At 44.8% G+C, this 27348-nt stretch overlaps 11 protein-coding genes across 14 annotated transcripts; 4 read left to right on the forward strand and 7 right to left on the reverse strand.

Annotated features, from left to right (window-relative positions):
- Positions 1-4293, reverse strand: LOC136184973 (F-actin-monooxygenase MICAL3-like). The gene is made up of 17 exons (XM_065971994.1): positions 3804-4293; positions 3248-3735; positions 3073-3198; positions 2883-3017; positions 2674-2827; positions 2448-2609; positions 2301-2398; positions 2178-2250; positions 1975-2128; positions 1869-1917; positions 1476-1820; positions 918-1419; positions 781-871; positions 654-727; positions 489-603; positions 393-439; positions 1-347 (listed from the first exon to the last, which is right to left on the reverse strand). The coding sequence occupies exons 1-17, from the start codon at positions 4264-4266 to the stop codon at positions 196-198; spliced, it is 3228 nt and encodes a 1075-aa protein (XP_065828066.1). The 5' UTR covers positions 4267-4293; the 3' UTR covers positions 1-195.
- Positions 4294-4319: 26 nt separating this feature from the next.
- Positions 4320-9243, reverse strand: LOC136184972 (insulin-like growth factor 1 receptor). 2 transcript variants are annotated; one of them, XM_065971992.1, is made up of 21 exons: positions 9100-9243; positions 8304-8951; positions 8099-8243; positions 7868-8055; positions 7630-7813; positions 7391-7575; positions 6699-7340; positions 6568-6638; positions 6426-6521; positions 5932-6380; positions 5787-5878; positions 5594-5730; positions 5482-5546; positions 5302-5428; positions 5151-5251; positions 5042-5097; positions 4936-4992; positions 4803-4875; positions 4607-4747; positions 4446-4556; positions 4320-4392 (listed from the first exon to the last, which is right to left on the reverse strand). In XM_065971992.1, exons 1-20 carry the CDS (start codon positions 9173-9175, stop codon positions 4448-4450), a joined length of 3642 nt encoding a protein of 1213 aa, XP_065828064.1. In that variant the 5' UTR covers positions 9176-9243; the 3' UTR covers positions 4320-4392; positions 4446-4447. The 2 variants fall into 2 exon arrangements, with proteins under 2 accessions (XP_065828064.1, XP_065828065.1); XM_065971993.1 differs by having other exon boundaries at positions 4347-4556; positions 7397-7575.
- A 198-nt stretch (positions 9244-9441) lies between these two features.
- On the forward strand, positions 9442-10514 carry LOC136184352 (ciliary microtubule inner protein 2B-like). The gene is made up of 6 exons (XM_065971235.1): positions 9442-9544; positions 9592-9694; positions 9747-9804; positions 9856-10273; positions 10322-10392; positions 10444-10514. Exons 1-6 carry the CDS (start codon positions 9486-9488, stop codon positions 10512-10514), a joined length of 780 nt encoding a protein of 259 aa, XP_065827307.1. The 5' UTR covers positions 9442-9485.
- Positions 10515-10522: 8 nt separating this feature from the next.
- Positions 10523-12342, reverse strand: LOC136185305 (aspartate aminotransferase, cytoplasmic-like). The gene is made up of 9 exons (XM_065972413.1): positions 12182-12342; positions 11953-12134; positions 11792-11900; positions 11623-11741; positions 11464-11568; positions 11260-11410; positions 11030-11195; positions 10830-10972; positions 10523-10750 (listed from the first exon to the last, which is right to left on the reverse strand). Exons 1-9 carry the CDS (start codon positions 12288-12290, stop codon positions 10608-10610), a joined length of 1227 nt encoding a protein of 408 aa, XP_065828485.1. The 5' UTR covers positions 12291-12342; the 3' UTR covers positions 10523-10607.
- Positions 12343-12353: 11 nt separating this feature from the next.
- Positions 12354-13469, forward strand: LOC136185307 (probable tRNA(His) guanylyltransferase). Its single transcript, XM_065972415.1, has 6 exons — positions 12354-12457; positions 12505-12681; positions 12738-12907; positions 12957-13042; positions 13091-13198; positions 13269-13469. Exons 1-6 carry the CDS (start codon positions 12354-12356, stop codon positions 13425-13427), a joined length of 804 nt encoding a protein of 267 aa, XP_065828487.1. The 3' UTR covers positions 13428-13469.
- On the reverse strand, positions 13181-17837 carry LOC136185303 (protein HIRA-like). Of its 3 annotated transcripts, XM_065972409.1 has the most exons (32): positions 17769-17823; positions 17651-17713; positions 17488-17598; positions 17344-17431; positions 17204-17274; positions 17048-17143; positions 16912-16994; positions 16783-16860; positions 16706-16737; positions 16520-16655; positions 16427-16471; positions 16327-16374; positions 16208-16278; positions 15764-16157; positions 15617-15705; positions 15450-15561; positions 15295-15391; positions 15219-15241; positions 15064-15168; positions 14945-15008; positions 14805-14889; positions 14692-14754; positions 14538-14636; positions 14417-14475; positions 14255-14363; positions 14072-14197; positions 13957-14026; positions 13814-13901; positions 13666-13763; positions 13573-13618; positions 13466-13522; positions 13181-13397 (listed from the first exon to the last, which is right to left on the reverse strand). In XM_065972409.1, exons 1-31 carry the CDS (start codon positions 17803-17805, stop codon positions 13467-13469), a joined length of 2742 nt encoding a protein of 913 aa, XP_065828481.1. In that variant the 5' UTR covers positions 17806-17823; the 3' UTR covers positions 13181-13397; position 13466. The 3 variants fall into 3 exon arrangements, with proteins under 3 accessions (XP_065828481.1, XP_065828483.1, XP_065828482.1); XM_065972411.1 differs by lacking the exon at positions 13181-13397 and having other exon boundaries at positions 13428-13522; positions 17769-17837; XM_065972410.1 differs by lacking the exon at positions 13181-13397 and having other exon boundaries at positions 13428-13522; positions 15064-15162.
- On the forward strand, positions 17814-19026 carry LOC136185308 (glucosamine-6-phosphate deaminase-like). The gene is made up of 6 exons (XM_065972416.1): positions 17814-17983; positions 18033-18142; positions 18198-18352; positions 18406-18551; positions 18603-18668; positions 18718-19026. Exons 1-6 carry the CDS (start codon positions 17846-17848, stop codon positions 18850-18852), a joined length of 750 nt encoding a protein of 249 aa, XP_065828488.1. The 5' UTR covers positions 17814-17845; the 3' UTR covers positions 18853-19026.
- On the reverse strand, positions 18792-19756 carry LOC136185310 (uncharacterized). The gene is made up of 5 exons (XM_065972417.1): positions 19550-19756; positions 19395-19496; positions 19194-19343; positions 19077-19138; positions 18792-19026 (listed from the first exon to the last, which is right to left on the reverse strand). The coding sequence occupies exons 1-5, from the start codon at positions 19725-19727 to the stop codon at positions 18919-18921; spliced, it is 600 nt and encodes a 199-aa protein (XP_065828489.1). The 5' UTR covers positions 19728-19756; the 3' UTR covers positions 18792-18918.
- A 21-nt stretch (positions 19757-19777) lies between these two features.
- On the reverse strand, positions 19778-21093 carry LOC136185306 (thymidylate synthase-like). Its single transcript, XM_065972414.1, has 5 exons — positions 20489-21093; positions 20321-20421; positions 20189-20263; positions 20071-20142; positions 19778-20023 (listed from the first exon to the last, which is right to left on the reverse strand). The coding sequence occupies exons 1-5, from the start codon at positions 21027-21029 to the stop codon at positions 19886-19888; spliced, it is 927 nt and encodes a 308-aa protein (XP_065828486.1). The 5' UTR covers positions 21030-21093; the 3' UTR covers positions 19778-19885.
- Positions 20922-22044, forward strand: LOC136185311 (protein PBDC1-like). Its single transcript, XM_065972418.1, has 10 exons — positions 20922-20973; positions 21045-21138; positions 21191-21247; positions 21294-21353; positions 21406-21446; positions 21489-21540; positions 21593-21640; positions 21693-21760; positions 21815-21858; positions 21904-22044. The coding sequence occupies exons 2-10, from the start codon at positions 21115-21117 to the stop codon at positions 21981-21983; spliced, it is 474 nt and encodes a 157-aa protein (XP_065828490.1). The 5' UTR covers positions 20922-20973; positions 21045-21114; the 3' UTR covers positions 21984-22044.
- Positions 21934-25757, reverse strand: LOC136185304 (glycerol-3-phosphate acyltransferase 1, mitochondrial-like). The gene is made up of 27 exons (XM_065972412.1): positions 25543-25757; positions 25363-25491; positions 25250-25311; positions 25106-25198; positions 24994-25055; positions 24888-24945; positions 24737-24833; positions 24593-24682; positions 24518-24539; positions 24442-24466; positions 24288-24384; positions 24190-24238; positions 24052-24132; positions 23945-23994; positions 23749-23895; positions 23607-23700; positions 23480-23550; positions 23359-23426; positions 23157-23304; positions 23073-23106; positions 22930-23018; positions 22821-22880; positions 22676-22759; positions 22563-22625; positions 22383-22506; positions 22266-22334; positions 21934-22215 (listed from the first exon to the last, which is right to left on the reverse strand). The coding sequence occupies exons 1-27, from the start codon at positions 25741-25743 to the stop codon at positions 22049-22051; spliced, it is 2334 nt and encodes a 777-aa protein (XP_065828484.1). The 5' UTR covers positions 25744-25757; the 3' UTR covers positions 21934-22048.
- Positions 25758-27348: the final 1591 nt, after the last annotated feature.

The raw sequence follows: 27348 nt of genomic DNA on the forward strand, positions 1-27348 counted from the left end.
TTACTATGTATCTATCAAAATTCTATTCTGCTCGTACATCTAATTGAACAAAACTCCTACATTGCAAAAAAAGATTTCAGCTATATTCACACAAAAAAATATCACTCTAAATCAATATCATTACGCCCAATCGAAAAATCTAGCATCTTCCCTATAGAAACGTTTGATCCTCGGCGATGAACGCCAGCCAAAAAACTAAAACTTCCGAACAAAAATTCTAGAAAACCAATCTGACTTGGTTCCTTCCGCTTTCTCCTTCCGTCCGGGCACGTCCCGCTTCACGACTTCCGGTGCTGGTGCCGTCTCGACGGCAGCAGCCGGAGTAGCACAATCCGTTTCAAGCAAATCTAGTTCAAATCAATTCTAAGAAAAACAATGTAGGCGTCAATAACCTTTTTTTGTCAAAGTTTCCTTGATTAGCCGATCTTCTTCCTTCTCACTATGAAAACAAATAATTAAAATAATTAGGTGAAGGTCTAGTTGTGTACAGTAATCGCGCTTGTTCCGTCTGGTCAACCAGGACATTTCTCTCCTCCATGACGTCAAAAAGTTCTATCGTGAGTCGCTCGATTTCTTTGCGGTCTTCGGCGGTCTTTTCCTTTTCTGCAAAAATCAATAAATATTAGCCATTTAATTAATCTAGTTCTTCTCACCAGGAATGCACTGAAGATCGCGAATATCCGAATCAAGCTGCTCGCGACGATCAACCAATTGCAGATCTTTAAATCTAAATGAGAGAGCGCGTTCAAAAAAGAAAAACGGAGCCCCAGAATCACTCACAAAGTCATCAGTTCTTGATCCCTTCTAACCAGCCCGTTTTTCTCATTGATGAGCTTATACCACTGCCGCAGATATTTATCCTCGTCAACGCCTAGAAAAAACATGATCTCATCTCTTCGCTACGACGCTGTTTTCACCTTTTCGAAGCTTCCTCTCGACGCGAACGCTTCGCCTTTCCATCTCAGCCATCTGCACCTCCAGCATTCCCATTTCGCGTTGTATTTCCTGCGCGGCGCGAAGCCGCTTCAACTGCCGCTGCCGCGCAATGCGCTTCTCCGCTTCCCGTCGCTCATCCGCCGCCTCTCCTTTATCCGCGTCCCGTACACGATTCAGCGCGTACTTCTGCCCGCCGCGCGGCTTATCATCTGCTCTCGCGTAGCCCACGACGCCAGGATTAGACAAAAATAATTGGCGATAGTGCGGCTTGCAGAAAAACTTCCCCGTCCCTTGCCCGTCGTCGCCGCGACTGTACGCGTAACTGCCGAGCTTCAAGGGCGTGCTACAGTGACTGCACTTGAAGCATTGACGATGAAAAAAGAGCCCTTCGGCGCTCAGACGTTCCATGACGTAGACGCGTTTGGAACAGAAGCAGCACATTTCGCTCGCGGATAATTGACGATCGGGACTAAATCGCGTTTTCTGTAATCAAATATCTCTTTCTCTATCTCTACGTCTTTTCGAATGGTTGAACTTGCCTTGACTGGTTCGGGAATTGGGGTCGGTTCCTTGCTCGTCGCCGGAGACGGCGTTTCGTCGGTCTTTTCTAAGAGCCATCGACCGCTCGTCGTTCGTTCTCCGATGCCGCGAACGCGACGAAGTTTCGCTCGCGCGCTCGCGTAACGATCGCCGCCGCCGCCGCCGCCAGTTTTCTTCGCCGGCTCCTTTGGCTCGGTTTTGACTCGCGCGACGGGCTCCTTCTCCTGAAAGAAATCGAAGAGACGCGACACGTAGGTAATCAAGCTGAGTCGATCGGGCGACTCCATTTCGTCGGGATTCAGAATCGACGCGATTTCGAGGTGTTTAGCGGCAACAGAAAAAGCCTAAAACAAACGAAAATAATTCACCTTCCACTTCATTTTTCAACACACCATTTTATTATTGAATCGGCCGCTCCTTTTCTTCACAGAATCAAAGTCTCTACGAAAGAAAAAGATGAAATTCGTTTTCTTCTTCCATGATGAGCGGCTTCTTTACAGTCGATTCGGATAATAGCGATGTATGAGAGCGCAGAAAGCCAATCCGTTGGACCACGACGATCCCATATCGGTCACCTTCACTTCGGGATAGTCAGCCAGCTCTGTTTGAACCCACGAGAGAAGAGTCGTCGTGTCTTGCACGGTGAGAACGTCTAGGAACCGAATAGAGACTTGGAGTGCATGACTTTGTGTCTCTATCACCTTCATCTGGTAGCCAAAGGGCTCTAGATGCCGAACTACGGCGATCTTTATCAGCAGGCTGCTTCAGTTTGCTCTAAAAAATAGACTACTTTTAATTATTATTTTATTATATGAATCTTCTACTTCGAAGATATGTTTCTTCTTCTTCTTCTTTGTCTCCTCGGGGGGAGATGCTTCCTGTTTCACTCTCTTTGGCACATCGTCATTTTCTTTCGTTTCGTCTGCAAAACACCATCATCCCTTATACGAATCCCCTCCTCCAAAACACACCTTTTCTTTTAGGTCTCTTTATATCCATTTCCATTGGCTGTCCCTCGCCGTTCACGTAAAGATTACGAACATTGGACGGCTTCACAGCCGGCAATGATCTCAAACCCGGATATCGCGTCACCGGATCGATCGTATACGCCGAAAATTTCTCAACGAGACGCGCTAGAAAAGAAAACCAATCTCAATCTCACGAAAAAAATCGACAACCCAAAAGGAGAGAATTTACCGGGTGAAGTCTGAGGTAAAAGTCGATAAATAGTTTCTCTCTCAGCTAACACTTCCAACGAATCGTCGCCTCTCGCAAAACGCTTTATCATCCACACAGCATCGAGAGAACTAAGAAAAGCGCGCGCACAACCACTCCCAGTAGGCCAAAAGGGCTAAAACATATAAAAATTCAAATTAAAAAGTCTTCTTTCCTCCACTAAACTATACCTCAATGAGACTGTCGCCGACCAGCGTGACGAGAAGACGCTTACCGTGGCTCTCTTCGATTCTCGCCGCATTTTCCGACGCGTAGATACTGGTAAAGTCAAAGAGAGCAATATCAGGCAGCCCCCTATTATTTATCTAAAGAAAAAAAACATATCTCTATAGCGAATCCTCTTTATTTCGACGACTCTACCTCCATATCAAGCTGAGGCAAATCCGTAGAAAAATTCGCAGCTTCTTTCGCGTAGGAACACAACGCTTCCAAGTCGATATTCTCCTTGCTAAGCAACTTATCCGTACCATCAGCAGTAGAAAAATCCTAGACTCTAACGCATGATTTAAAACGTCCCTCTCTCTCTATTACGCACCTTCCTTACGACTCCCTTAGCCAATAGACTCTCCTTTCGCGCAGTCATAACAAAATAATGCGTCTCGTCTTTATAATAGACGATATTCTCCAAATCGATTCCCGTCAACGCTTTGAGATCCTGAAAGAACTTCTGATTGTATATATAAGCGACGCCGCTAATCTCATTGACGGCCGCCTCTTCGCGCGTTTTCCGATTACGAAAATTCGCCGTAATCGCCAGCGCCAATTTTCCGCGAAATTCCTGTCGCGAAAATCCCGGCAAAACGTTGCGACGTCCGTCGGCGCCGACGATAACGTTGAAGTCGAGCTGGGAGAGTCGCCACGCCCCCTCGGCGTCACTTTGCGACGAATCGAATTTGAATTGGGCCGTCCAGCCTTGTTCGGACGACGCGGGCGCCGTGTAGGATACGAATTCGGTGCCCGCGTGGATTTTGACGCCGAGGAGAAGCGCGAGTTTGAGGAGAACCAGCTGTAGCGTGCGAATATCTAAAAAAAGGAGAGGAAATGGGTCCCTCTTATCGTTTCCGGGTCACTCGCCCCTTTTTTCTCCTTACTGATGTGATCGATCGTTCCCGAGCAGAATTTCCCGTAGAACTTCTTTATGCCGAGCGCTTTGAGATCTTCGATGACGAAGGGCCATAGATGGAGAACGTTGTTTCGGCTGAATGACGTTCGCTTTTCGACGACGTGAACGTCGGCGCCCAATAGAGCGCAATCGATCGCCGTACGAAGTCCCGCCGGACCGGCGCCGATTATGAGGACGACGTCGCGCGGCGACGCGGCGCGGCCCTTTTGGAATTCGCGATGGGCGGCGCGCTTGGCGAGATGCGTCCACAGGCTGGCGCATTTCCACGATTTGATTTTCGATTTGAGTGCTTCGTGTGTTGCGAGGCACGAGCCCGTGCGATCGACGCCGAGCGACGTGACGAGACTTTCGAATGCTCGGTACGCCTCGTCGAATGTCGCGCTGTCGACGAAAGAGTCGTAGAAGGGGCAAACCCCATCCGCCTCCTCCATAGAAAAGTCTCGCCCCACGCGAGCACGTGACTGCAGGTGCTTCCCGGACTGGGCCGTCTCCGTGTCAACGATGATGTGGATAGATATATATCGATTATTAGCCCTGGTCACAGTTGCAGTGACACGCTTATTAAGTTAAATGCCTTAGGAATAAAAAGCACAGTTTCAGTTTAGTTTACCTTTATATTTGAGCTTCACAGCCATCGAGGGCTGGAAGAGTGTTTAGAACGCTCAAGAAGGATGGTCTAAAGAAAGGGTTGATTTGCCAGCATTCCTTAATTAATTGCAGACTAAAAGAAATCCCAATTAGTTAAATTCACACTGATCATGGAATGCTTACAGCAAATCAGGGCAATTCTTCAGATCATTCAAATCCATGCTATTTCCATTGCCCACTGTGGCAACGACTTCCTCATTGGAAAGACCAGGATACGGCAAAGAGCCAAAAGTTACAATTTCCCACAGCACAATCCCGTAAGACCTAGCGCTCTCATTGAGAGGACCACCCTTGCAAGAGCCAGTCAATAAATTCTCACCAGACATCCGTTGCATGAGTAAAGACGCCATCGCGAAGAGATTCAGGAGCCATCCATCTAACTGGCATTGGTCCTTAGGAAAAACCGAAAAGTGAGGCAAAGCCTTTCCGATTAATTAAATCATGGTAGTTACCTTTACCACGTTTTCTATAGTAGTCATTCATCTGGACGTCGCGAGCCATGCCGAAGTCTGGTAATTTCAATTCGACAGATAGGTGCTAAATGGAATTATTGTGTACCTCCTATTTTTACGGTTGTATCACCAGCCACCATGCAATTTCGTGCTGCCAAATCCCTGCAAAGGTAATAATATTGCCAAAGCCCAATTATTCGTATTTCCTGACATACCTATGAACAAAATTTCTCTCAGTGAGGTAAGCCATCCCGCTGGCAATTTGGGTAGCCATTAGAATCATTTTTTCACCATTTAGTACATCTTTCTCTTCCTCCTGAAATACTGCATGAAGGCAATTTCCACAAACAGTTCTTCGTCTCTTACCTTAGGTCTAATTGATCTCAAATATGCTTTTAAATCTCCGAGTTCCATGATTTCCATTAGTACAAGAACGGGGCTGCCCAGAGAAACGATTCCAATCAGGCGCACAATGTAATCACTGTCAAATTCCCTACATGCATTAGTATTAGATACAACGAGCTCAAATGTATCTATCTCACTGACTTCATAACAGAAGCTTCTTGTAAGAATACGATTGGCTCCAGAGAATCCCCGGTGTCTTTACACATCTAATAAAATTTAATTACTGAGTTGGTAATTTCTAAAAAGCGTATACCTTTACAGCTACAGTTCTAGACTCAGAAGAATCGCATTGAAAAGTTCCTTTATAAACCTGTCCAAACGCTCCCTCTCCCAATAACTCATTCAAAGAAATGCGCTTTCTATTGACTTCCCAGTCATCAGGAATATAGGCTAAAAAGGACACTTGCTCAGCACAAAGACCTCTATGTGCACTAAAACCGAATTACCACGAACGTTGGTTGACTCATATCCATCATACGTTACTACGGTAGTCCGGCTGTTCACTAAGTCGACCCACACTTTCTTGATATCCCCTTTCCTATGAAAAATTGGGTCAAAAACAAGAGTACGTAACTGTAAAACAAACCGAACCGTCGCTTGTTTCGCATGATCAGAAAAATCACCAATACAAGGACAAGAATAGCGGAAGAAAGGGCAACAGGAACTGCTATCGCCACTGTCAGCAGAGAGTTGGGGCGATTCTTGATCGGCTTATTAGCTTCAGTAGAAGGAATGCGACTCGTCGGCGAAGGCTTCTGCGGGCGGCGAATCCTAATTGTTTTGCTAACGAAAAATTCGTCTCCATCCAGTAGCGTCGTGTTCACAGAAATCCATACAATCAGGTCAAAATTATATTTCGAAAGTCCGACGGCATTCAATTGATACTGAAGATTTGAGAGTTGCATACCAGCGGTTACTGAGACAATGCAGGATGCGATAGGAAATAATAGCATCTGTCCCTCTAAACGTTTAGGCGGCGAAAGAGGGTCTTCGCACGGCACTGAAGCATTTTTATCGCTCAATATAACACTTCCAAAGTCCTAAGAGAGTTCACGGTAAACAAAGCATTGAGTAGTGTAACCTACCTGAATTGAATCAAGCACGGAGAAAGTTGAGGTACCGAAATTTACAATGTATCCGGTGATATCTCCATCGGGTTGCGCTGGATTGGTCCACTCAAGCTAGAAAAAAATGGTATTAATTCAAAACGAAAAACGACTCACTTACGTCAACCAATAACGTTGATCGAAACGCAAACGACCCATTTCCCTGAAGCCCATAAACGACATTGTCCGACGCTGCAAAGACCAGTAACAAGTATAGAAAATAACTTGAGACTACAATTTCTCTTCACATACCTATGGGCCAAGTGTACATAACGAAGAGATCGCTCCAGATACTGCACAAACTCTCATTCAACCACGTCTTGACCTCGAGGAAATAAATCGTCGCTCCACGAGCAGGTCCCAGTCGTATTTCATAGCCGTTTCTATCTTCATGATATCGAGCAGATACGGTAAGGTTTGATTCGCTAATTTTTGACGTAGAACTGGCGTTTTTTCCCCCTTTCAATTGTCCCACCGGCAAAGTCGCAATTCCAGGTTCATCGTAGCACGGACAAAAGGAAGGCGCCCCAGTATCTTCCGCCACAGAAGCGACATGAGGAAGAGTGCAGGCGCTGTTAATGCAGCTATCGATTTCGTCTGAGAGCGCGCCGTCGACGTGACGAAGAATCGAACAAGAGGGAGAGAAATCGATGTCTGTTGATCCCTCGTCGTCGTCGTCGTCGTCGTCGGCTTCAGTCGCGTTGCCGTCAGTCGAAATGCGGAAGTCAACCTTTACCGCTGTCACCTTCATGATATAGCCAAGAAAATCGTTTCTCTCTTCGTTATACGGCGCGTGAGGAGCGAGAAAGAAGACGAGCTCGCGACATGGCGACTCTGTATCCGGCGGCGGAGAAAAGACGATAGATGGCTTCCTCACCGGCAAGAATAGCTTTTCTAATCGCAAACACAGATAAATCAAAGGCTAGTCATTGTTTTAGTCATACGCGCACTTGGTTTCGTTTTGAAGCAAATCCCGTCGGCGTATTCCTGCGTTTGCCTTGCCACTGTCTCGTTCAGTATCAATACAGACGATCGAATAAAAATCCAGTAATACGTTTCCGGTTCGAGGAAGTCAACAGTAGTCGCCGTTTTATTGCCGTCAACTGTCTCTACTCTCCAGCCGCCAAATCTGAAAACAATGACAGAAAAACACATGAATTAAAAGGTCGCGAGTGTTAATTACTGCTGATTTGGGGCACTTCCAGTCACACCACAATGTTGTCTATCTTCTTTTGCCTGTTCCTGATAGAACACTTCATAGCCGAGAACTTTGTATCTCTCATCAGATGTCCTCTGCCAAGAAACCGTTGCCGCATCAGTTCCAATGTAACTGACATTGACATCAAGTCGAATCGCCGTTTCCAGACCTGTAGAATAGAGGTCATTGCTTCACTTGCCTATACGTGTATACATAAACTTACATAATCCTTCGAGGCTATTGAGGTTTCCTCTTAGGTGAGATCCCACTGCTAATACGAGGTTGTCATACTCTTGTTGGCAGAGAACAGTGTTATGGTGAATTAAAGCTTGTCCATTAGAGAGATTCAGAGATTCGATTCCAGGCCAAAGATAAGATAATTCCTCATTAGAAAATATTGCCAAAGCGTATCTAGAATAAATAGTTTATATAGAAAATTTATGGCAAAAAATACCTGTCATCCCACAAAGTTTTTCCTTCAATAGCTTCCAAATTAGAAAAGAAGTCGAGACTCTTTAAATTATAGGCATGAAAAACTACAACGTAGTCTTGCACAACCTTAATTTGGCCAAGATACTTCCTCAGATCAGCATCACTCACTAGAAAAAAAAGCCCGTGATTACATAACGCAAGTTAATTAATTAATTAACTGTGCTCACCATCCAAAAGACGAGAGAGGACCAGGCCTCCTTCAATAAAGGTACATCCTTCCAAATTATCCATGTCTTCTTTACTGCTGATCACGTTCTGACCGCCGGATGTGACGCATCGTTTCTCTCTAACGTGTTCGCAAAATCGTCCAGGAAAGGAAAGACTGTCGATAATGTTAGGACACTCGCGACACTCTTCCTCGTCACTGATGTTCTTATAGTGGAGAAACCGCGAAAGATTCAAGTGAAAATTTGGGCTATTTTGATACGAATAAACGCAGCCATTTTCGAGCTGAAAATGCTCGCCCAAATCCTCAAAATACAAATTTTCGGACACTGCAAGAGGATATCCATAATCCACTAAAACCGAATCTTCACCCCGAATATATTTCAGATTCGGCAACAGCTGACTCAAATTCCCATATCCCTCGACCAAATTAAAAATTCCCAAACCTCCAGTGATCACAGTCACGGAATCAATCGACGGCAAATCCAAACTGCGAATGCGTTCACTGGAGTAGCATTCCCCATAGCCAACCTGAAAGTCAAACGGTTCCAAGCCAAATAGATAAAGAGATCCTCGAAGGACGGAGCACTTCTTCTGTGCAAATAGCTGCACGTCATAGATCGTCTCCAAAACAACGTCGCCGAAGCACTCTAAAATAAACAACATATCGAATTCGCCCACGTCTAGATCCCGCCGCCTCAGAATCTCAACCGACAAATGAGCTCTTCGGATAAGAACGTCGGGTCAGTTGAGCTTCTATGCGCGACTGACTAGATTAGACTTAGAGTCACGCGGTACCTTTTCCTGATGCGGCGAACGAGCACGGACCGGGTTGTAAGAGAAGAGTTGCTACGATTGCGAACCTCCAATCCATTCTGGGGCCGATGCGTGAGAGACGTCTTGGAGAAGAAGCTGAAGAACACTGCTGTCTGTTGTACCACTTGAGACGAATGCGTCCCACGATCAAGGCTCACATGACATCCAGGTTACCGCAACTATGCATAGCGTGCACCAGAACGGTTCTGGTGCACGTGTGAGGTCGGCGAGGACGCGAGGAATGCTCCACTAGTAATTTCATTCTTGATCGCGGGTGCCAAATCGCACGACGTTAGAATAAACATGGACATTGCTTAGCTACCATTGCGACCTAAACCCCAAGTCGTGCACCTACGCAAAACTCTCCCATGGCTCGAATCGATTTCAAAGCTCGCTTGGGAATCGAAAACAACATTTTCTTGCCCGGGTGAGCAAATCAAGAAGCCCCCCTTTGCTACTATAACGTTGTCTCAGCTATCTGGGCCATCGGCCCCAGTACAAATTCACGTGTGGCGAAACGTACGGAAAGATAACAACTCGTCTCGCCAAGTCCAACGCGACCGTGTCTTTATCTCAGGTGAGCAGGTGAAGTCGCGCCATCCAAAGCGACCGTTTACCCCCTCCCTTAGAACTACGACCGCCCAGTGGAGGCAGCATTTCAAGGAAAGATAATAGCTGGTTATGAAGGCAAGTGACCCCCGGGCTCCCTGGGGATATAATTCAAAGCTATCACTATAGGGCATATTCCGGGTTGGACATCAAAATTTGGAGCATCGTTTAATCGAACGTCAAGCGAAGCCCTATCTGATTTCCACGCGATCGACACAAAACATAAATTCTACCACGAAAACCTTTTTAAAACGGTGAAAAATCAAAAGGGTCTCGGCGAGAAATTCGCGAAGGAGAACGTCGACGTGGCCTACTCGAGATATCATCCGCCGCCGCCGTCGCGACGTTTCGACGGACTGCGAAAGTTCGCGGCCAACGCGCCGCCAATCGCGGGATACATGGGATGGACGCCGCGACTGCCTTTCTACGGCGAAGGACGCGCCCATTCGCACCGAATGAACGAGGCGCTGACCGCGTTCGACGGGGAACAGTCGCAAGCGAGGGTCGACGCGAAAACGGACGTCAGATTCAAGCCGCGGAAGCGAAGGTTAGGGAATAAATAGTATCAGGCATGCAACTATAGGGCTATCCTTAGGGAGAACACGTCTCGCTATTCAATATACACGAAACTAGGAATGATTCCGAACTACAGTGGGCACGTTCCAGGTAGAAAGCGTCTATATAACACTTCGTTTATCGATTTTGTGTGCGTTTTAGATGAGAGGGATGCCGTGGGACAGACGTACGGCGTTTCGACTAAAAACCTGCCCATTTGCCAGAGGTCATAAAAAAACCGTTAAGACGACGACGAACATATATATTGTGAATACATGCTGAATAAAAAATCAACGTCAATTCGCGGCGCGATACGAGGTCACGTTTCAAAACGGGACAGCAAGAACGGTTTCGTGAATCGCCTTAGCAACGTAATCCACATTAGCGGGCGTCAAACCGCACATATTAATACGCCCGTTGCCAAGCAGATACAAGTGGTACTCATCCGTGAGATATTCCACTTGCTTAGCTACGAAAATCGACTATGAAAGTACGGCCTCTACGGGGGTGGAGAACGCCTAAGCTATGTCCTTCTAGCCCCATCTTACGTTCTAATCCCGTGAATGTGAACATGCCGATTTGATCTACGACGTGATTCCACGATCCCGGCGTGCCGTTCGCCTTCAGTTTCGCGTGAAGCGCCAAACGCATCTCCTTGATTCGTCCGGACATGATTTTTAGACAGTCGACCCTCAAGAAGAAAAACATGAGAACAAAGGGCCTATACTATATATATATAAAGAGATACCATTCCTGATAGAGAGCTGGGTTGTTCAAGACGGTCGCTACGATGCGAGCGCCGTGATTGGGCGGATTGGAGACGAGCGCGCGCGTAATGCGTTTCAGCTGACTCTTCACAGCCGCCGCCTCGTCCGGAGAACCCGTCACAGCGACGAGAATTCCGGCACGCTCATCTAAAAAAAAGCAAATGCCAAAAATCCATCATTCGTCTTCAAGGAGGGGAAACAGGGGCCCCACTGTATAGTCCAAAATTCTTCGAAAACGATTGCGCCCCGAATAGTTGGATTCCACGACTGACGCAATGTCGCACGGGAAACGCGTCGGCGTCGAGATCGCCCGTAGCGAAACCCTGATACGCGCTATCGAAAATGGGAACGAGACGTCGCCTCTAGAAAAACAATAAAAAAAATAAAATAAAAAGATATGCATGATCTTATGTACCTGCAATATATCAGCAATCTTTTTCCACTGTTCCTGATTCGGATCGACTCCCGTTGGATTGTGAGCACAGCTGTGCAACACAATGATTGCTCCTTCGGGAGCATTCTACAATATCAATATTTATTATATATTTGTTTACTGATGAATTAATTAATTGACCTCTAGGTCTTCTGTCATGCCAGCGAAATCGAGTGCTCGCGTTTCTTTGCAATAGTAGCGATACCAACGTTGGCAATCGCCGCCGTAACCCGCCGTTTTAAATATGTGATTATGGTTACCTTGGCAACAAAAAATAAAAAATTTCCATACGCACCATATGCACCCCTACCCCACGTAGGCGACGAAAAATAGACAACTTTGACCGGATGAAAAGCGTGGAGAAATTCCGCTATCATTCTCACCGCTCCAGTCCCAGATAACGTTTGCACGGCAGTCGCCTTAGATACATACACAATAATTAAACGTGTGTGCTTTTTTCGCGCGCTGTACCGTGCCGGAAACGAGAGCGGGGCTATCGCGACCAAGAACGAGTCGACTCGCGCATTCGACGAACTGATCGAGACCGGCGATTGGGAGATATTCGTGATTTAGCGTCAAATCGGCTGCCATTGCCGCTTCGACGCGTCGAACGACGGGGAGGACCCACGGTTTGCCTTCTTCCGTTCGATAGGCTGGAGAAAAACGGTCGGATTTGCTCATGCGAGGTCTGTTTGCGAACCTCCGACGCCGAGATTGACTTTGTTCGGGTTCGTGTCCGCATTGTATCGCGTCGTGACGTTGAAAATCGCGTCGGGCGGCGCGAGAGGGACGGCAGCGAAGAGCGACATGTGGCTAACTACTCAAGTTTTGTCCGGGAAGCTTGTTTGCTTTTGTCTACCGCGCGCGCTCTTATGGCTAAATCTCGCTTTGAATACGTCAAAAAGTTCGAACAAGACGATCGCCTCCTACCGGCGACGTGGATCGTCATTCGTCTCGACGGTCGCGGCTTTCACAAGTAAGATCTCCCCTTCTTCGACGAAGGAGCTCAGCCGTTCTCCAAAGATTCAGCAATGCGCACGATTTCTCCAAGCCAAACGACGAACGAGCACTAGCGCTAATGAATAAATGCGCCGAACGCGTAATGCACGACTATCCGGACATTATTCTCGCTTACGGCCAAAGTGACGAATACAGCTTCGTTCTAAAAAGAACAACGACTCTTTTTAGCAGAAGGGCAAGGTAGAAGATCCCTTTTAATCAATTAAACTGATTTATATAATTGGCTATTTTTGTAGCAAACTTATGACGACTGTTGCGAGTTGTTTTGCCGCTAATTACGTCTACCATTGGCGCGAATTTTTCAGGGAAATTTCTCTGCTCTATCCTCCGTCGTTTGATGGACGCGTCGTTGTGTATCCGAGTGTGGAAATACTGAGGGATTATCTCAGCTGGAGACAAGCCGATTGTCAGTAATTTTGGAACCTCTTCCAACGTCAAAAAATGATCTACTTTAGGTCACATTAATAATTTATATAATACTTGTTTTTGGTGTCTGGTAAAATCTGGGAAAACTAATGACGAAGCTGAAAAATTGCTATCAGTAAGGAGAAGAGATACTTCTTATACTTAGTGTTAATAATTAACCAAGGGCACGTTATCTGGCGACAAAAACGAACTGCTCTTTAGCCAGTTCAAAATCAACTACAACGATCTGCCAGAAATGTTTCGAAAGGGGACAATAATAATCTGGCAAGAGGTAATAAATAAATAAATAAATGCAGATAAACGAGTGATTTATCATCATCATCATCATCTCCTATTTTTAGGTAATTGAGACAGTCACTAAAACCTGCAAATCGTCAAAAGAAGACGATTTTCCGTCAGAAAGACACGTGCAGAGGAAAAGAAAAGTGACCACGCCTCTTCACACTGACATAATAGGCGACGAATTTTGGCTAGAACATTCTCGGATATTAGACAATTAGTTCTGCAGTTCATTAGCTTCTATTAAAATTAAAATTACACTATTGAATCTGCTCGTGAATTTCGCTGATCAGCCGTTGCAAAGAAGAATTCGAAGCTGGAGAAAAAATAAAGAGGAGGGGAGGAAAACAACCAGGGGATATTTACCCATTATTGATAAGAGTTCCTTCAGTAAGTCGTGCTTCAAAAACCCCTAAAAAACAAATAAAGTCCTGACTAAAACCTCCAATAATCAAATACCAAAATAAAAGAATCGTGAGTCCTTCCTTTTCTTCCCAAAACCGGTGTCGGTGGGCCAGCCAATTCCAGACAGATATCACGCAACTTACGTTCAATGCCTAAGATATCACTAAAAAACGGCTCTAATGAAAGCACTTTCTTTCCCTGCCTTGCTTAGTCAGACACTTCACATAAGCGAGCAACCAGAAATGATATTCCTTAGACGAACGAAGGGTTAAAGCGGATGCCACTTGGGACTACAATGTGCAGACATAAAAATCATTTATTTTTTGATCTTACTGATGCACTCACTTCGAGATAGGCTTCAGTAGCAAGTCGTTGATGACCTGCATCCAGCGATTGCAGTCGTTCAACTCCTTGCCTATTCAAAATCCATAAAATTGACTCCCCCAGGGGCCCACTATACCTTCGAGTCAACTCCGCTCCTCCCTGAATAGAAGCCAACGGTCCAAGGGCAAAATCGAGACCTGAAATGTAGGAATGTATGCTGGCCGACGATTTCGCGCTGTCAGATGCGTCCTGGAGTAATATCCTGAAGTGATAACGGTCACAATTGCTTCTGATTGCGTAAACTAGTCCCAAGACTCACCAAGTGCCCAGAGAAGAATCGAATGCACAACTGGTTTGATTGGAAAGACTCACGATGGGAATACCTTCTTCGGTGAGTTGGACTTTTGTCAGAGACAAAGCCGTACCCGCTTTCAAAAACACGAGACATGGACAGAGTAAAAGTACAGCTCCGCGAACATACTCTTCAATATCGGACCGAGCGATTCGCCTTTGATGACGACAGACTTCTGCTTTGAATTCCTGAGAAGAAAGAAGAAGAAAGACAATTCCACCTTAATTTTTGACACGGAAATATTTAATACCAGACGAATAGTTGACCTCCGATTGTTATAGCCATCATATAGTAGCCAAAACACTGGAGAATCGATACAAGCGAGGGAAGTACAAGCCCAGGAAAAAGTCTACGAGGTAGAAACCAACTTGTAGAGCACTAAGAATAAAAAATTGATTTTCTACCTTTTTCCATTGCTCGTAAAAGTGTGTATGGTTTTATTTTCACACGCAACAGCAGCTAAGTTTCTATGGAGATCCAAATAGAGTATTATTCTTAGCTTCTAAGTTCGCTGCACCTGCTTCCCGCTATGGCAATGCATCGACTACCAATGCACGTTTCCCACTGCACTTGCTCCCCTTTGCGACACGACAGTCGATGAACTGGGCAAAGAGGCGCGATTTACGTACAAAATTCAACGCTATCTGCCCGCATTACTTCGTCCAGCAAGCGCGCTGTTTCGCACTTCAAGAGTTACCGTTTCCCCCGAAGGACTACTAATCTAATATATGCAAAATTCTGACCTATTCTATGGGGAGACTACCACGTCTATTCACCTGTAACGATTTGATTGTTTCGAGGCGTGACGGCGGCAAGCTAATGCCCGTCGTCGAAGTCAGAGAAACGGACACAGAGCCCTCACTACCACTCCTCTCCTGAGACTTATAGACATAGAGTAAAACGCTACAAAGGAATGCGATACTCGTCTTACACTAAACGACGATGTAATTTTTCCTTACGAAGAAAAGGGATATTTATATAGAAAGATTTTTTTCTAAATACCTTACCATTTTTCGGTTTTTTTGGCGCCGGAGATCCAACGGCGTCCTTCTTTCTCTTCGTTGCTAGGGACCCCTTTGGTCGTCCCAGCTTCACATTCGAAATCTATTATTATTATTATTATTATTATTATTATTAAAACTACGTAATGAGTTATTGCTACTTTGATTGATATAGCAGAAGGAGTCGTAGAAGCGGCAGATTCAACTTTCGATTCGACAGGAGCCCGACTCTGTCCAACGTTCCCAGTCTGATTTGAAGGAGCAGGCGATCCCCTACACAACTGACACTCAAAAAAAATATACACAATTTCATTAACATATGATTTACGTTATTGAACGCATTCCTAACGCCACCGGAGTAATTCTTCTCCGACCGTCCTTCGTCTTCGTTTCTTTCTGCTTCTCCTTAACGGGACTCTATAACAAAACAAAAAGAATTTTGTGAAAAATTCCAAATATAAGACTCCTCCCTAACATTCTGATGCGTCGACGAAGCGACGGCTATTCCCTTCACAGTTCCCGAAAACGACGACGCGGAGAAGGCGGTCGCCGGCGGCGGCGGCGGGGGCGGCGGCTGCGAAGGCGGAGCAACGCTATTCTGAGAAGCGGCAGCTTGAATAGGCTGACTCAAAGCCGTCGTCGTCGTTTTTGTCAGCGACGACGGCAATTGGAGTCCCAAAATATCGGGATTTTCAATCAATTTCTGTCCGCCGCCGCCGTCTTTGCCGACCGCGTAGCCGTAATTCTCGATGAAAAAATCGTCCTTTTCGTCGTTCGTTATTGGTCGGCCCAGTTCGTCTTGCGTGAATTCGATGTAGGCGACGGTGCCGTCGAGAGAGCAGAGCATCAATTCGTATCCGCTAGAGTTCCTTGAAATAACGACGTTTGATCGAATAAACGCGTTCCATGGAGATCGTACCAGGATAAATCGATGATCGATTGCTTGAATATGTCGTGAGTGACGACCAATGGACGTTTGAGACTCGTCAGCTAGAAAATCAAATAAAGTAATCAAATAATTCCTAAGGATAGACGTACCCAGATGGATAGAGATCGGTCTCGACTCCCAACAGCACAGCACGAATACTTAATTTAAAAAACCGTAATTTTTTAAAAATAAAATTCGCTATGGTTCTACCATGGATACGGGACCATTTCGAGTCAGTAGTCTCGGATTAAATTTCTAAATAAACGATTATTTTTTCGTGTTAATTATGAATTATTTTCTCACCACTACTTCCACGGCTTTTCGATGTCCAACGAAATCGTCTCCGTGATTCCAACCATCGCGTTGGATAATTTTCGCAACGGGACCTTGATTGTTGAGCGCGTGCGCCGAGACGACGGTTTGCCCATCGGGAGACCATCTAAACAACGCTCAATATCTCTATAAATAATGATTATGCGATTTACTCACGAAAGTCTCAACACGTACGTCGTTTCTCCACACTAAAAATAACAATAATTATTATTAATTAGGAATATTTTTCTAACCCCTTCAAATGGGCCTCGTATCGTCGTCTCTTCCTTCCAGTCTGATGTCCGCCAAATTTTGACAGTCTTGTCAACCGACTAAAGATTAAATATAAATTATTTCTTATCGTCATCGAAAACTATGGGAACCTGAGAAGCGAGATACTTCCCAACCGGATCCCAAGTGACGCCTTTCACGTGACCGTCATGTCCAATCACAGTAGCCAGCAAATCTAAGAGAAGAAATCAGAACAAAGTTTATGCCCCTTCCTCCTTTCCCTTCTACCAGGCAAATTCTGAGCATCCCATATCCGTATAGTATTGTCAATGCTACACGTGGCAAGCTTAGAGTCATCAGGAGACCAAGCAAGATCCAAAACATCTTTTATATAAAAAAAAAACAATTCAGAGAGCCAATAATAATAATTCATTTATTATATACCCTTTTCATGACGTTTCAAAATATAAGAACACGACCAGACTTCGGCGGAGCCAAACTGCAGCTGAGACGCCCTAACGAACCACAGTACCAGTAGGAACTACGTAAGGGTTAATAATAATAATAATTCTATTCTATTCTACCTGTGTTCCCATATCATGACCAATCCGTCATCGGCCCCAGAGGCGAGCATTCCCCCTTCGTGCGACCATCGCACGCAGTTCACGCATCCTATCGTCGTTTTTTTCTTACGAAAGAAGCGCTCTCTCCGTCTTTTTCTTGCTTACCTAAATGATTTGTCATCGTGCACAGAATTTTCGGAACTTTTTCGTTCTTTTCGTCGCTTTCGCTTCGAACGGGCGCCATATTCCACACGACAATTTGCCCGCTGTCGTCTCCTGTAGACGTACATGTACGGGAGAGGCCCCTTTCGTCTCTAAATGTATCAACCTTGACCGCCTGTAGCAAAGCGGGTTCCGTCCGGGTGAATGTCGATCGAATAGAGCGGCTTTCCTACATATACGAAACTCATCTATGCTGCTTGAAGGTCTGCTCGCGTTCTAGAGACCGTCTTCGCCGATCCACGCCGGTTTGAGAAGTTTCATTTCGACGGTTAGCGCACGCACGCGTTTCTTTGTTTTCGCGATGGAGATCAATGTGAGTTGCACTGGCGTTTTGGCGGGCAAGATTGCAGCCTCGTACGGAGCGACACAGATCGCGCGTGCTATTGCTTGCAAGGGAGAATGCAATGTAGTTCTAGCAACGGGCGCTTCTCAATTCGAGGTAAGCGGAAGGGGTTATGGTACACCCGCGTCATGGAATCCTTATAAAGATGCTCCGGACACTAGTCAGCTTCGATTTCATCGATTGGTCAAAAGTGACGTGCTTTCACTTGGACGAATACATCGGAATCGACGATTCTCACCCGGCATCATTTGTCAAGTAGAAAATACCTTAATTAATTAATTAATTAATTAATCTATATGCATCTACTTAGATATCTTCGTGAACGATTCCTAAATCAAATCAAAGTGCCGCCCAAGCAGTTTCACTTCGTCAATGGAATAAACCCGGCTGGAGCTGAAGCAGAGTGCGCGAGACTCGACCAACTCGTGAATGACGTCAAAATAGACGTAGCTTTCATTGGCATAGGTTCGAGCATAGAGCATCAAATGCCCCCCGCTTTTAAAAAGTCTTGTATTTAGGAGAAAACGGTCACATTGCTTTTAATGATCCCCCAGCTGATTTCGAAACGAAAAAACCGTTTCTCGTAGTCGACTTGGACGAAGCGTGCAGACAACAACAATTCGGAGAAGGATGGTTCGAATCGCTGGAAGCTGTGCCAAAACAGGTACATAAAACTATTCCCCCCACGGAATCTATACACATTCGTCTTCCCAAGGCCATATCAATGAGCGTGCAGCAAATAATGAAAGCAGAGACCCTGGTAGTGACAGTACCAGAGAAAGTACGATCACTATTTCTCTCTAAGAAATTAACTGGGGTTTTTTTTATAGCGCAAGGCGAAGGCTGCTAAAGCTGCTATTCAAGGCCCCGTGAACCCGTCAACTCCTGCTAGCATTCTGAAACGTCATTCTCACTGCGTTCTCTTTCTCGACAACGAATCATCTAGTCTTCTGGCTAAGCCATAGACTAGATGGAACACACACAGACATAGACTCCCTTTTCTTAACTGTCCGTCAGGGTATCACAATAAATTACTTATCGTCGAGGTCCCTCAAATAGCGAGCATCAACCGTTAACTGCACGCAAACTACGTCATTGCTGTGGCCGTCCTGGAGACGAATAGTCACGCGAATTTCATCCTATAGAGCAATGTATCAACTAGGATCACTGTGACCATTCTGACACGTACAGCAAACTGCGCGTATTCCAGATACTTTTCCTTGTACGTCACATAATGATACGTGGTGTTTTCTAACCGGAAAAAATTATCTTAATTAAATAACCCATATGAATCAAGGATACTAACTATTTGCGTCCAGGGGACAAGGAACAGGGGGATCCGCGCTATTATTATCCAATAGGCACATGTCTTGGACCAGTGAAAAATTGCGTTCTTCCCCAATTGTCGGCTTCAACGAAGCGTCCAAATACGCCGCCAGAGAGACCACCTCTTTCCCTGAAAGATCATATAAAAGAAACGGTGTCTAACTAAAAAGGCAAATCGAACTTGTTTCCAATGTTATATTAGTCCCCAATGCTCCTTCTCTTCGATTCCACGGCCACCCTCCAAAGCTCAGAGTCGCAGACTTGAGAGCCGGGCCAACATTTCCTGAGCACACGGACGTGAGGCGGAAGAGCGGAAGAGGAGACCTTTCTATGTACCTGTTTTGTTTAGACTGCTCTGCTCACAAGGAAGCGCGCATAGGAACTTAGCCGCTTTGCAATCAGGAAGATAGAGATTCTCGTACTGAACTGACGGCAAGACGGGCTCAATAGACACCAGCGGCGAGAAAAGAGCGAAAAAAGCCAACGCAGCGAAACGAGCCCCAATCATCGTCATCTCAACGAGAAAAATGACCGCAGGGGGGAGAAAGCAAAGGATTATATGGAACGACGAGACTTTTAGTTTCTAATGCCCCCCGGGATTTACAACAGAAAGTGAAACTATGTACACACAGACAAAAATGTAGGAATGCGGACGTACTTAGGTTTCGATTTCTAAACGGCCATTTTCATTTTTATAGTCGGATGTGGCTTGTAGCCAACAATTTCAAAATCCTCGAACTTGAAATCGTCGATATCGGTCACTTTTCGCTTAAAAACGAGCGAAGGAAAGCGTCTCGGCGTACGTTTCAACTACAAAACCACGTGATCATCTCAAACGAATCGCCCATATTCCCTACCTGAGCTCTAAGAGGTTCAATGTGATTCAAATAAACGTGGGCGTCACCAAGAGTATGAATAAAGTCTCCAGGCTAAAGAAATGCTCACTGAAACTCATTTTCAATAGAATGTCGTCACCTTGAGATCGCACACGTGGGCTATCATGCACGTGAGAAGCGAATAGCTAGCGATATTGAAAGGAACGCCAAGACCCTAATGAAAACACGGAAGTTTCCCCACCCTGGGACGTCGACGTTTCTAAGGCGTTACCATGTCAGCCGATCGCTGGTACATTTGACACGAGAGCTCCCCGTCGCATACGTAGAACTGGCATAACGCGTGGCACGGCGGAAGTGCCATTTGGGGCAAATCTACGGGAGGGGGAACCCCCGAACCAAACAGCGTCAAAACGACGTCGGGAAACGATTAAATAGTTACCCGCCGGATTCCAGGCGCACATGATTATTCGCCGGTCATTCGGATTGGTCTTGATTTTGTGGATTACTTCGGCCAGCTGATCCACCCCCTTCCCCGCGTAGTCAGTGCGCATGTCCGCGTACTCGGCGCCAAAATGACGCCATTGGAAGCCGTAAACGGGTCCGAGGTCGCCCTCTTCGCGTTCGGTCATTCCCAATGCGTCGAGAAACTCGCGAGAGCCGTTTGCATCCCATATTTTGACGTTCTTCGAGCTCAATTCCTTCGCGTTCGTACATCCCCGTATAAACCAGAGCAATTCTTCCGCGACGCCTTTCCAATAGACGCGTTTCGTCGTCAAAAGAGGAAAGCTGTCACGCAGACTAAATCTCATCTGCGTGCCAAAGATCGACTTGGTTCCCGTGCCCGTGCGATCGCCTTTCACGCTGCCGCGATCGATTATTCGCTGCACGAGCTCGAGATATTCATATTCCTCGTGACGACAAACGGTATGTATGACAGAGGACTCATTCAGAGTCGATTCGGCGTCTTGCGAGCTCAGCATCGTAGCCTTTCGTAGAATCAGTCGAACGTCGCGCCAAAAATTTCCACGTGATTATCGCGGAGGTAAATCTAAGCGCGTTAGCAACATGAGCGACCTTGCGGACGAATTGGTAAACGCTCGGTCGCTGTACTGTGCCTCCAATGAGCTGTACGGCTCTTTAGGGCGTCGAAGGAGCGGCAGCTTTGCCTCATGTCGATGCTTCGGCATACGTGAACGACGTAGGCAAAGCATGTCTCCGTTCAGCAGAATAATTTCTCGAATTAGGCTAATATTGAGCTTGCCTGGGCTGTGAAGTGTTACGAGCACGCAGAAACGTACTTTAAGGTGGCATTTCGGAGACTTGGCAAGTCCAATTCGTATCTATCGGTTACTTTAGTTGCTTAGCGCCGTCGAACCGTCGAACCTGCGTTTGACAAGGTAGAGAGTCTAATCGAATTTTGATATTAACTGTGTTTGCAGCCAGGATAAGGAAATTAGAGATGAATTCGCAAAACGATTCGGAGATCTAAAAGTAATGAATTTTCTAAAGGTAAACCTGGCTCATTTTTTGTCTCTCCTCGCAGATTGACAAAATCAACGAGGATGAGCTCAAATCCAAAGATTCAAAAGCGGTAAAAAATTGAAGATTTAAACTTCAATTTTCACAAACAGCTTTCATTTCAGAAATGGAGAGAATTTTGCAATCTATTCGAAAAATCCGTAGAAGAATTCAATTTCGGAACTCTTCTCAGGTAAAAGAAATCAATTTTAATTGAAGCCAGACCTCTCACTCCCTCTTTGGATAGACTCGACTCCAGCAAAGGTTATTCAGAAGAGAATACAACAATAGGTGAGAAGCTAGGTATGATAGCCACCCAACTAAAATTCTTTGCAGTGCCTAGGGTCCAGTTCTACGCTATAGAACTCGCCCGAAACAAGCAGGGACTCAATGACTGTCATTATAAGAAAGCTTAGTGTGCTTTTCTGTTAGTGTCTCTCATTACACTCAAATAATCAAATAAACTCTCTGCAACAATGTCTTAGAGCCAAGTGGCTTTGAACGAACCAAAATTTTGAACGAATTTAACGGGACTTTTGGGGCGTGCCAGAACAACGTACGTAGGGCTTACTTCACTCATTTCAATGACACCTTCCTGCATGAAATACTTGAGGGAATTTCGCAGCGAATCCAAAGAAATTGACTCAGCTAATAGAACATTTTGAAAAATAGTTCCTATTCTCTTAGCTCGTTTTTACCGTAGCTACAATGACTCTCTTCTACTCTTTTGCTAATAAACGTCTGAACGTAGCGCAAAAAGTCTTTTTCTGCAAAGACAGTTACTCTTAGGGAAACTAAACGGTTTTTTCACTGACCTTTCATTGGTTCTGCTATCAAGTGTGGCAGGCAACAAGCCATCGACCAATAGGATTCCACCAGAGATCCAATAGTCCCATGGAGAAAGGAAAGATAAGAAAGATTCTCCTTCGAAGCTACCAACTAATAAACAATGTAATCAAAAAAATATTAATAATTCTTTATAAATCAAGCTTCACTTTATAGGACGTCTCAGCGAAACATTCTTCCCCATCGTCCAAGCCCCAATTATTGCTACCTCCCTTCAATAAACTAATATAGGATTTGCTTAGAGGGTTCTCTTTGACCTTACTGAAGTCTGAGTGCACGTTAGTATGCCAGAACTAACCAAACGTTCTAAAGAATCTGCGAGTACGGTGCGCTGCATTGTGCAAGGCTAAGAAACCAACAAGAAAATTATAACGTAGACGAGCGACTATTCTAGATCTCCTACATACCAAATTAAAAACGAATTCGTTCCGAAATATACTGCAAAGCTCTTCTGCCGTGTCTAACAACTACGAGAAACGAGATGAAAGACTTGGAGGTCTTTGAATGCGGAACCACCTTAGTTTGAAATAGAAACTTAGCGCTAGAGGAATCCATTAGAGCTTCTGTGACGAGCCAAGAAAAGCACAGAGAATGAATAGAAGCAGCTTGGACGAGAAATATCAAAGAACCACTCCTAATAGTTATCGCTCCATGTCTACCTATGACTGCGTCAATCAGGAAAACCGAAATGACCTAGGAGTCTCTAATTGGTCTTTGAGTAATCCTACGTTATTTGAGAATACCTGGTTGCTATAGTAGGTCAATTCTAGCAAGCTAGATACGTCCTTTCTAGGACGAATCGTATCGTTCTCGCTGTCATCTAAAAACGGCTTCAAAATGCTCAAACCGTGAGCGAACGCCTTTTCGCGAGGACCATCAAACCCAAGGGGTCTTCCAACAAAAAAACAGGTATTTGACCCCTCATAAAATGACCCTCTAAAGTACCTGTCTCTTTTATCCAATTCGCCGCATAACCAAACAAAAGAAGACCGCAACTCTTCCACTAAAACTCCCTATAAAACCATCCAATCAGAGCTCATTTCAAAAACATATAAAAAACGGTTACTTCTCTGTATTTATTAGCGAGAAGAAAAGCAACCAGACACGGGCTCATTATCGCCGAAGAATGATCAGCAGCTACAGAAAAAAACACTTGATTTTCTTACAAGAAAATATCAAAGTAGAGTGCTGACTGTAGAGAACGTGCGTTCCCAATGAGAAAACGGTCTCTCGCGGTACCCCTTCCTCATCCAAATCAAAATAGCCGCGTTGGTTATCGAGATACTCCTAGTAGCCCTTATAAATAAGAAATAAATATTGGTCTCTATGACTTGCTTCAAGAGAGAATGGCTGAGCGAAATTGACTCGAATCTCGCCAAATGAGCCTCGTAGAACGCTCCATGTTCCTCTCAAAGCGGAGAACAAGGACTCTTTGGTTTTTTCGACTCCAAGCCGTTCGCTGGTCAACCCCATATCAGGAATCTATACGAAAATGGATTATAAGTACGAGAAATCAGTGCGCAGTCTCTACCTTGTCGTATGAAATGCTAACGGGAACCAATAAGACGTCAGTGACGTCACCTTGACACAGAAAAAAGTAGCTACATATAAGTTTTCATCTAATTATTTTCGTAATACCGCTAGCAACGGCATTGACAACCATAGACAAAAGGCCACATTTAGCCGGAAGAACTTTTCCAGTTCTACTTCGGCCTCCCTCTACAAAACCACTATTGGTATAAAGGCTCATTTTATTATACCAGACATAACGCTTACCCAAATAAAATTCCATGTGTTCATTTTTCTGTAGCAGTTCTGTCATATACTAAGCAGCCACACTGTATAGATATTTTTTTCTTGACTGTTGATTTTACTTCTTGGAGAATTGCTTTGTATAGTTTGTCTGTCTCGCCGCTCTCATTGGCCAGTTTTCGTCTTATGAAGAAAGCGCCAAGTCTGCGTAGAATTGAACTAGAGAACAAGACGGTATACGTTAATTAACAAATACGCCTTGTCTCTTCTTCCCACCTTATTCCACGCAGCTGAAGATTATCTAGCAATAATAATTAAAATTTCAAATGATCCCTAAGACACTTCTCCTTACCTCCTGAAGCAATATGAGGCGGCTAGAAAACATACTATAATACCCTCTCTAATTAATTTTTTAATTAAACCTTACTTTGATGTTGTGGCAGAATAGGACAAACGTAAGAATGCTGTAGTCAAAGTGGCTCCGATGTACAGGAAGAAAAACGACGGGAACATTACTCTAGCAAAGAAACGCGTCTAAAATAAAATCAAAATATGAATATTGGTTATATACGTCAGCCGCCGCTTTTATCATCTCCATCTGTCCTCTGTGAACTTGAATCCCCGCTGTGACCGAATTGAAAAGTTTAAATAATACAAAACCAGCCAATCTAGATACACACACAAATAGATACTTATAAAAAATTAAAAGGTCTATAGATTACCTGATGATTGCGCCACTTGTTGAACTGGCCATGCCATCAATTAACTTCTTAGCTCGTTCTAAATTTGACTATATCAGAAAGGAAATATAATAAGTAGAACACATGCTTTTAATCTGGTCTATTGTTTCTAGATTTTCCTCAGCTTCCTTCTCAACAGCCTCTTCAATTCTATACCCAAAAATCAAATTATCTATTAATTATTATTGTTATTTTGGTACCTGGTTGCCTTGAGGACTGCTTCATTTAGAATTGGATGCTTCCGGGGAACTTGTCTTCCGTAGCAGAAAGAGATGCAAGGGAAAAATTTGCTACTAAAATAAACGCGTAAAATTAAAAATCAAATTTCCCCTTCCGTCATTTACTCGTATGATAAATAAATCTGAAGAATATTCTCGTAGCCGCCTTCATAATCACAAGACTGATTCTATGAAGAGAAATAATGAAATTATTAAAAATTTCTATTTTAATTATTTACTCTGCTCAGTGGCGTGCATCGTTCACAGCAAAGCCCGCTGAATTTCGCTCGCGCTATCGTGTCTGACGTAACAAGCGGAATCCTGACGCGATAGGTGATTGGTGGAAAAGGATCGTTTCGAACTAGAGCCTAAAATCGATTCTCTTTGACGCCAATTTGACGTCGATGCGCGCGACTCGCGTTCTGCTTTCGTTTCGACTTCGTTTTCGTCGCGCTTCGCTTCGGACGATCGGGAGCGGCGGCGGCGAATCGCTCTTTCCACGCCGGATTGCGTTCGCTCGACGGCGCGACGTCACGCGACGTTCCGTTTGCGACGTCCGGTGCGCGATTTTCCCATTTCGCGTAGACGTCGTTCAATCGACCAAGCTGCACTTCGTCCATGAGAACGTGCACTCGCTTCACGCACGTTAGGGACCCGCGCGAAGCAGCGCGAAGCTGCCCGGCGCAATCCGTAGGTGACGAAACTACGAATTTGGATTTTAGATCTTAGATTCATCACGGATTGCGCCGGGCTAGCACTGGCTGGTTTGCGCATTTTCGGATAAAATCTTCGCTGCGTAAAATCTTTCGACTTGCGGGAGAGAAATTTGCATCAGAGATTGCACAGACAGAGTTCATTTACTCTCTATAATTTACTGGAGTGTCGATGTTACGGTCCTTGCCATCTCAAAAGGCGTAACGTCTCAAACACTTCTGGTTCTTCTGACTAAATAACAAACAAATTCTACCACTTCTTCAAAAAAAGGAACATAATGACACAGCCATTGCCACCAGCTTTCTTTCTGAAGAGCAACTGCTTGCTGTCTTCCACACTTCTTGACAAAATCTTGCAACAGCTTAGTACTTGCTTCAAACTCTTCTTTGAGCATATTACGCTTCACTTGGCTGAGGTTCGCCAATAGTGGAAAAGTCACGCAAAATACTCTTTCTGGTTTCAAGCCTAACCTTTGACCAACTGATGACATTATAATTTTTTTTTCAGCCTGTTTCTTAGCTTCTTCATTCATTCCGTCACAGTGAGTTACAACAATCGCACAGTGACTGTACATCTTCTTTTCCAGACATTGAGCAACATCAAGAAGATGCTTTTCGTCCAACCCATTTTCCTCAGCGACGTCGCTGAGAGTTAGCACGAATAGGATCAGATGTAATCCACCGCATTTTTCAGCGAACGATGTTATGGACTTTTTGACGGAGTACGCAGAAATTATTTCGTCTACCCCACAGCTGTCTATAGCTCTGACGTTCAAATTCAGTCCTGACAGCGCTGTAGAAAAGACTGACGCGTCGATGCAAGTGGCCGAGCGCAGAGAAGCTGCCAGTGACGATTTCGCTGCTTCGAACACGTTTTTTCCAGCAAACTGATTCGCAACCGTTCTCTTGCCACTACCGGTTCTTCCTACAAGAACGACGTTCGCTTCAGAGTTCATTTGCAAACGTAGCTAGACGTCCCGTATGCTCTGATTCTGAACTTCTCCAAGAACTCGAGTTGGGACGCTTGTGATTAGTCATTAGGACAACCGCATGCAAAAAATTAGGATTTTGCTAAAAGCACGGGTATCACGTACAGTGTGCTACAAACAAACAAACAAACACGTCACCACTGCTAGCAGCACAGCAGCCGTGTCATACAGTCGGCCCACGTATCTTCTTTCAGTTGTATTACGGCCTGTCCAATATATTTTTTTGCAAAATCCTGCAACTGCTTTGAACTTTGTTCAACTTCTTCCTTCAGCAACTTACGTTTCTTCTGGTCTGACGGGAAAGTTACGCAGAATATTCTTTCCTCTTCTATCTTTATCGTGACACCAACTTTTGAGTGCTTTACTTTATGTATAAGCGTTTCCTTAGCTTCATCATTTAGTCCGTCACAATGAGTCACAACAACAGCAAAATGACGATAAATTTCATCAGACATTTCGACTTTTTCTTCTAATTTCCAAGTAATTTTAAAAAAGTGCCTCTGGTCTAGATCTTCTTCGTCAT

Source organism: Oscarella lobularis, chromosome 3 (assembly GCF_947507565.1).
Source record: "Oscarella lobularis chromosome 3, ooOscLobu1.1, whole genome shotgun sequence".
Lineage (NCBI taxonomy): Eukaryota > Metazoa > Porifera > Homoscleromorpha > Homosclerophorida > Oscarellidae > Oscarella > Oscarella lobularis.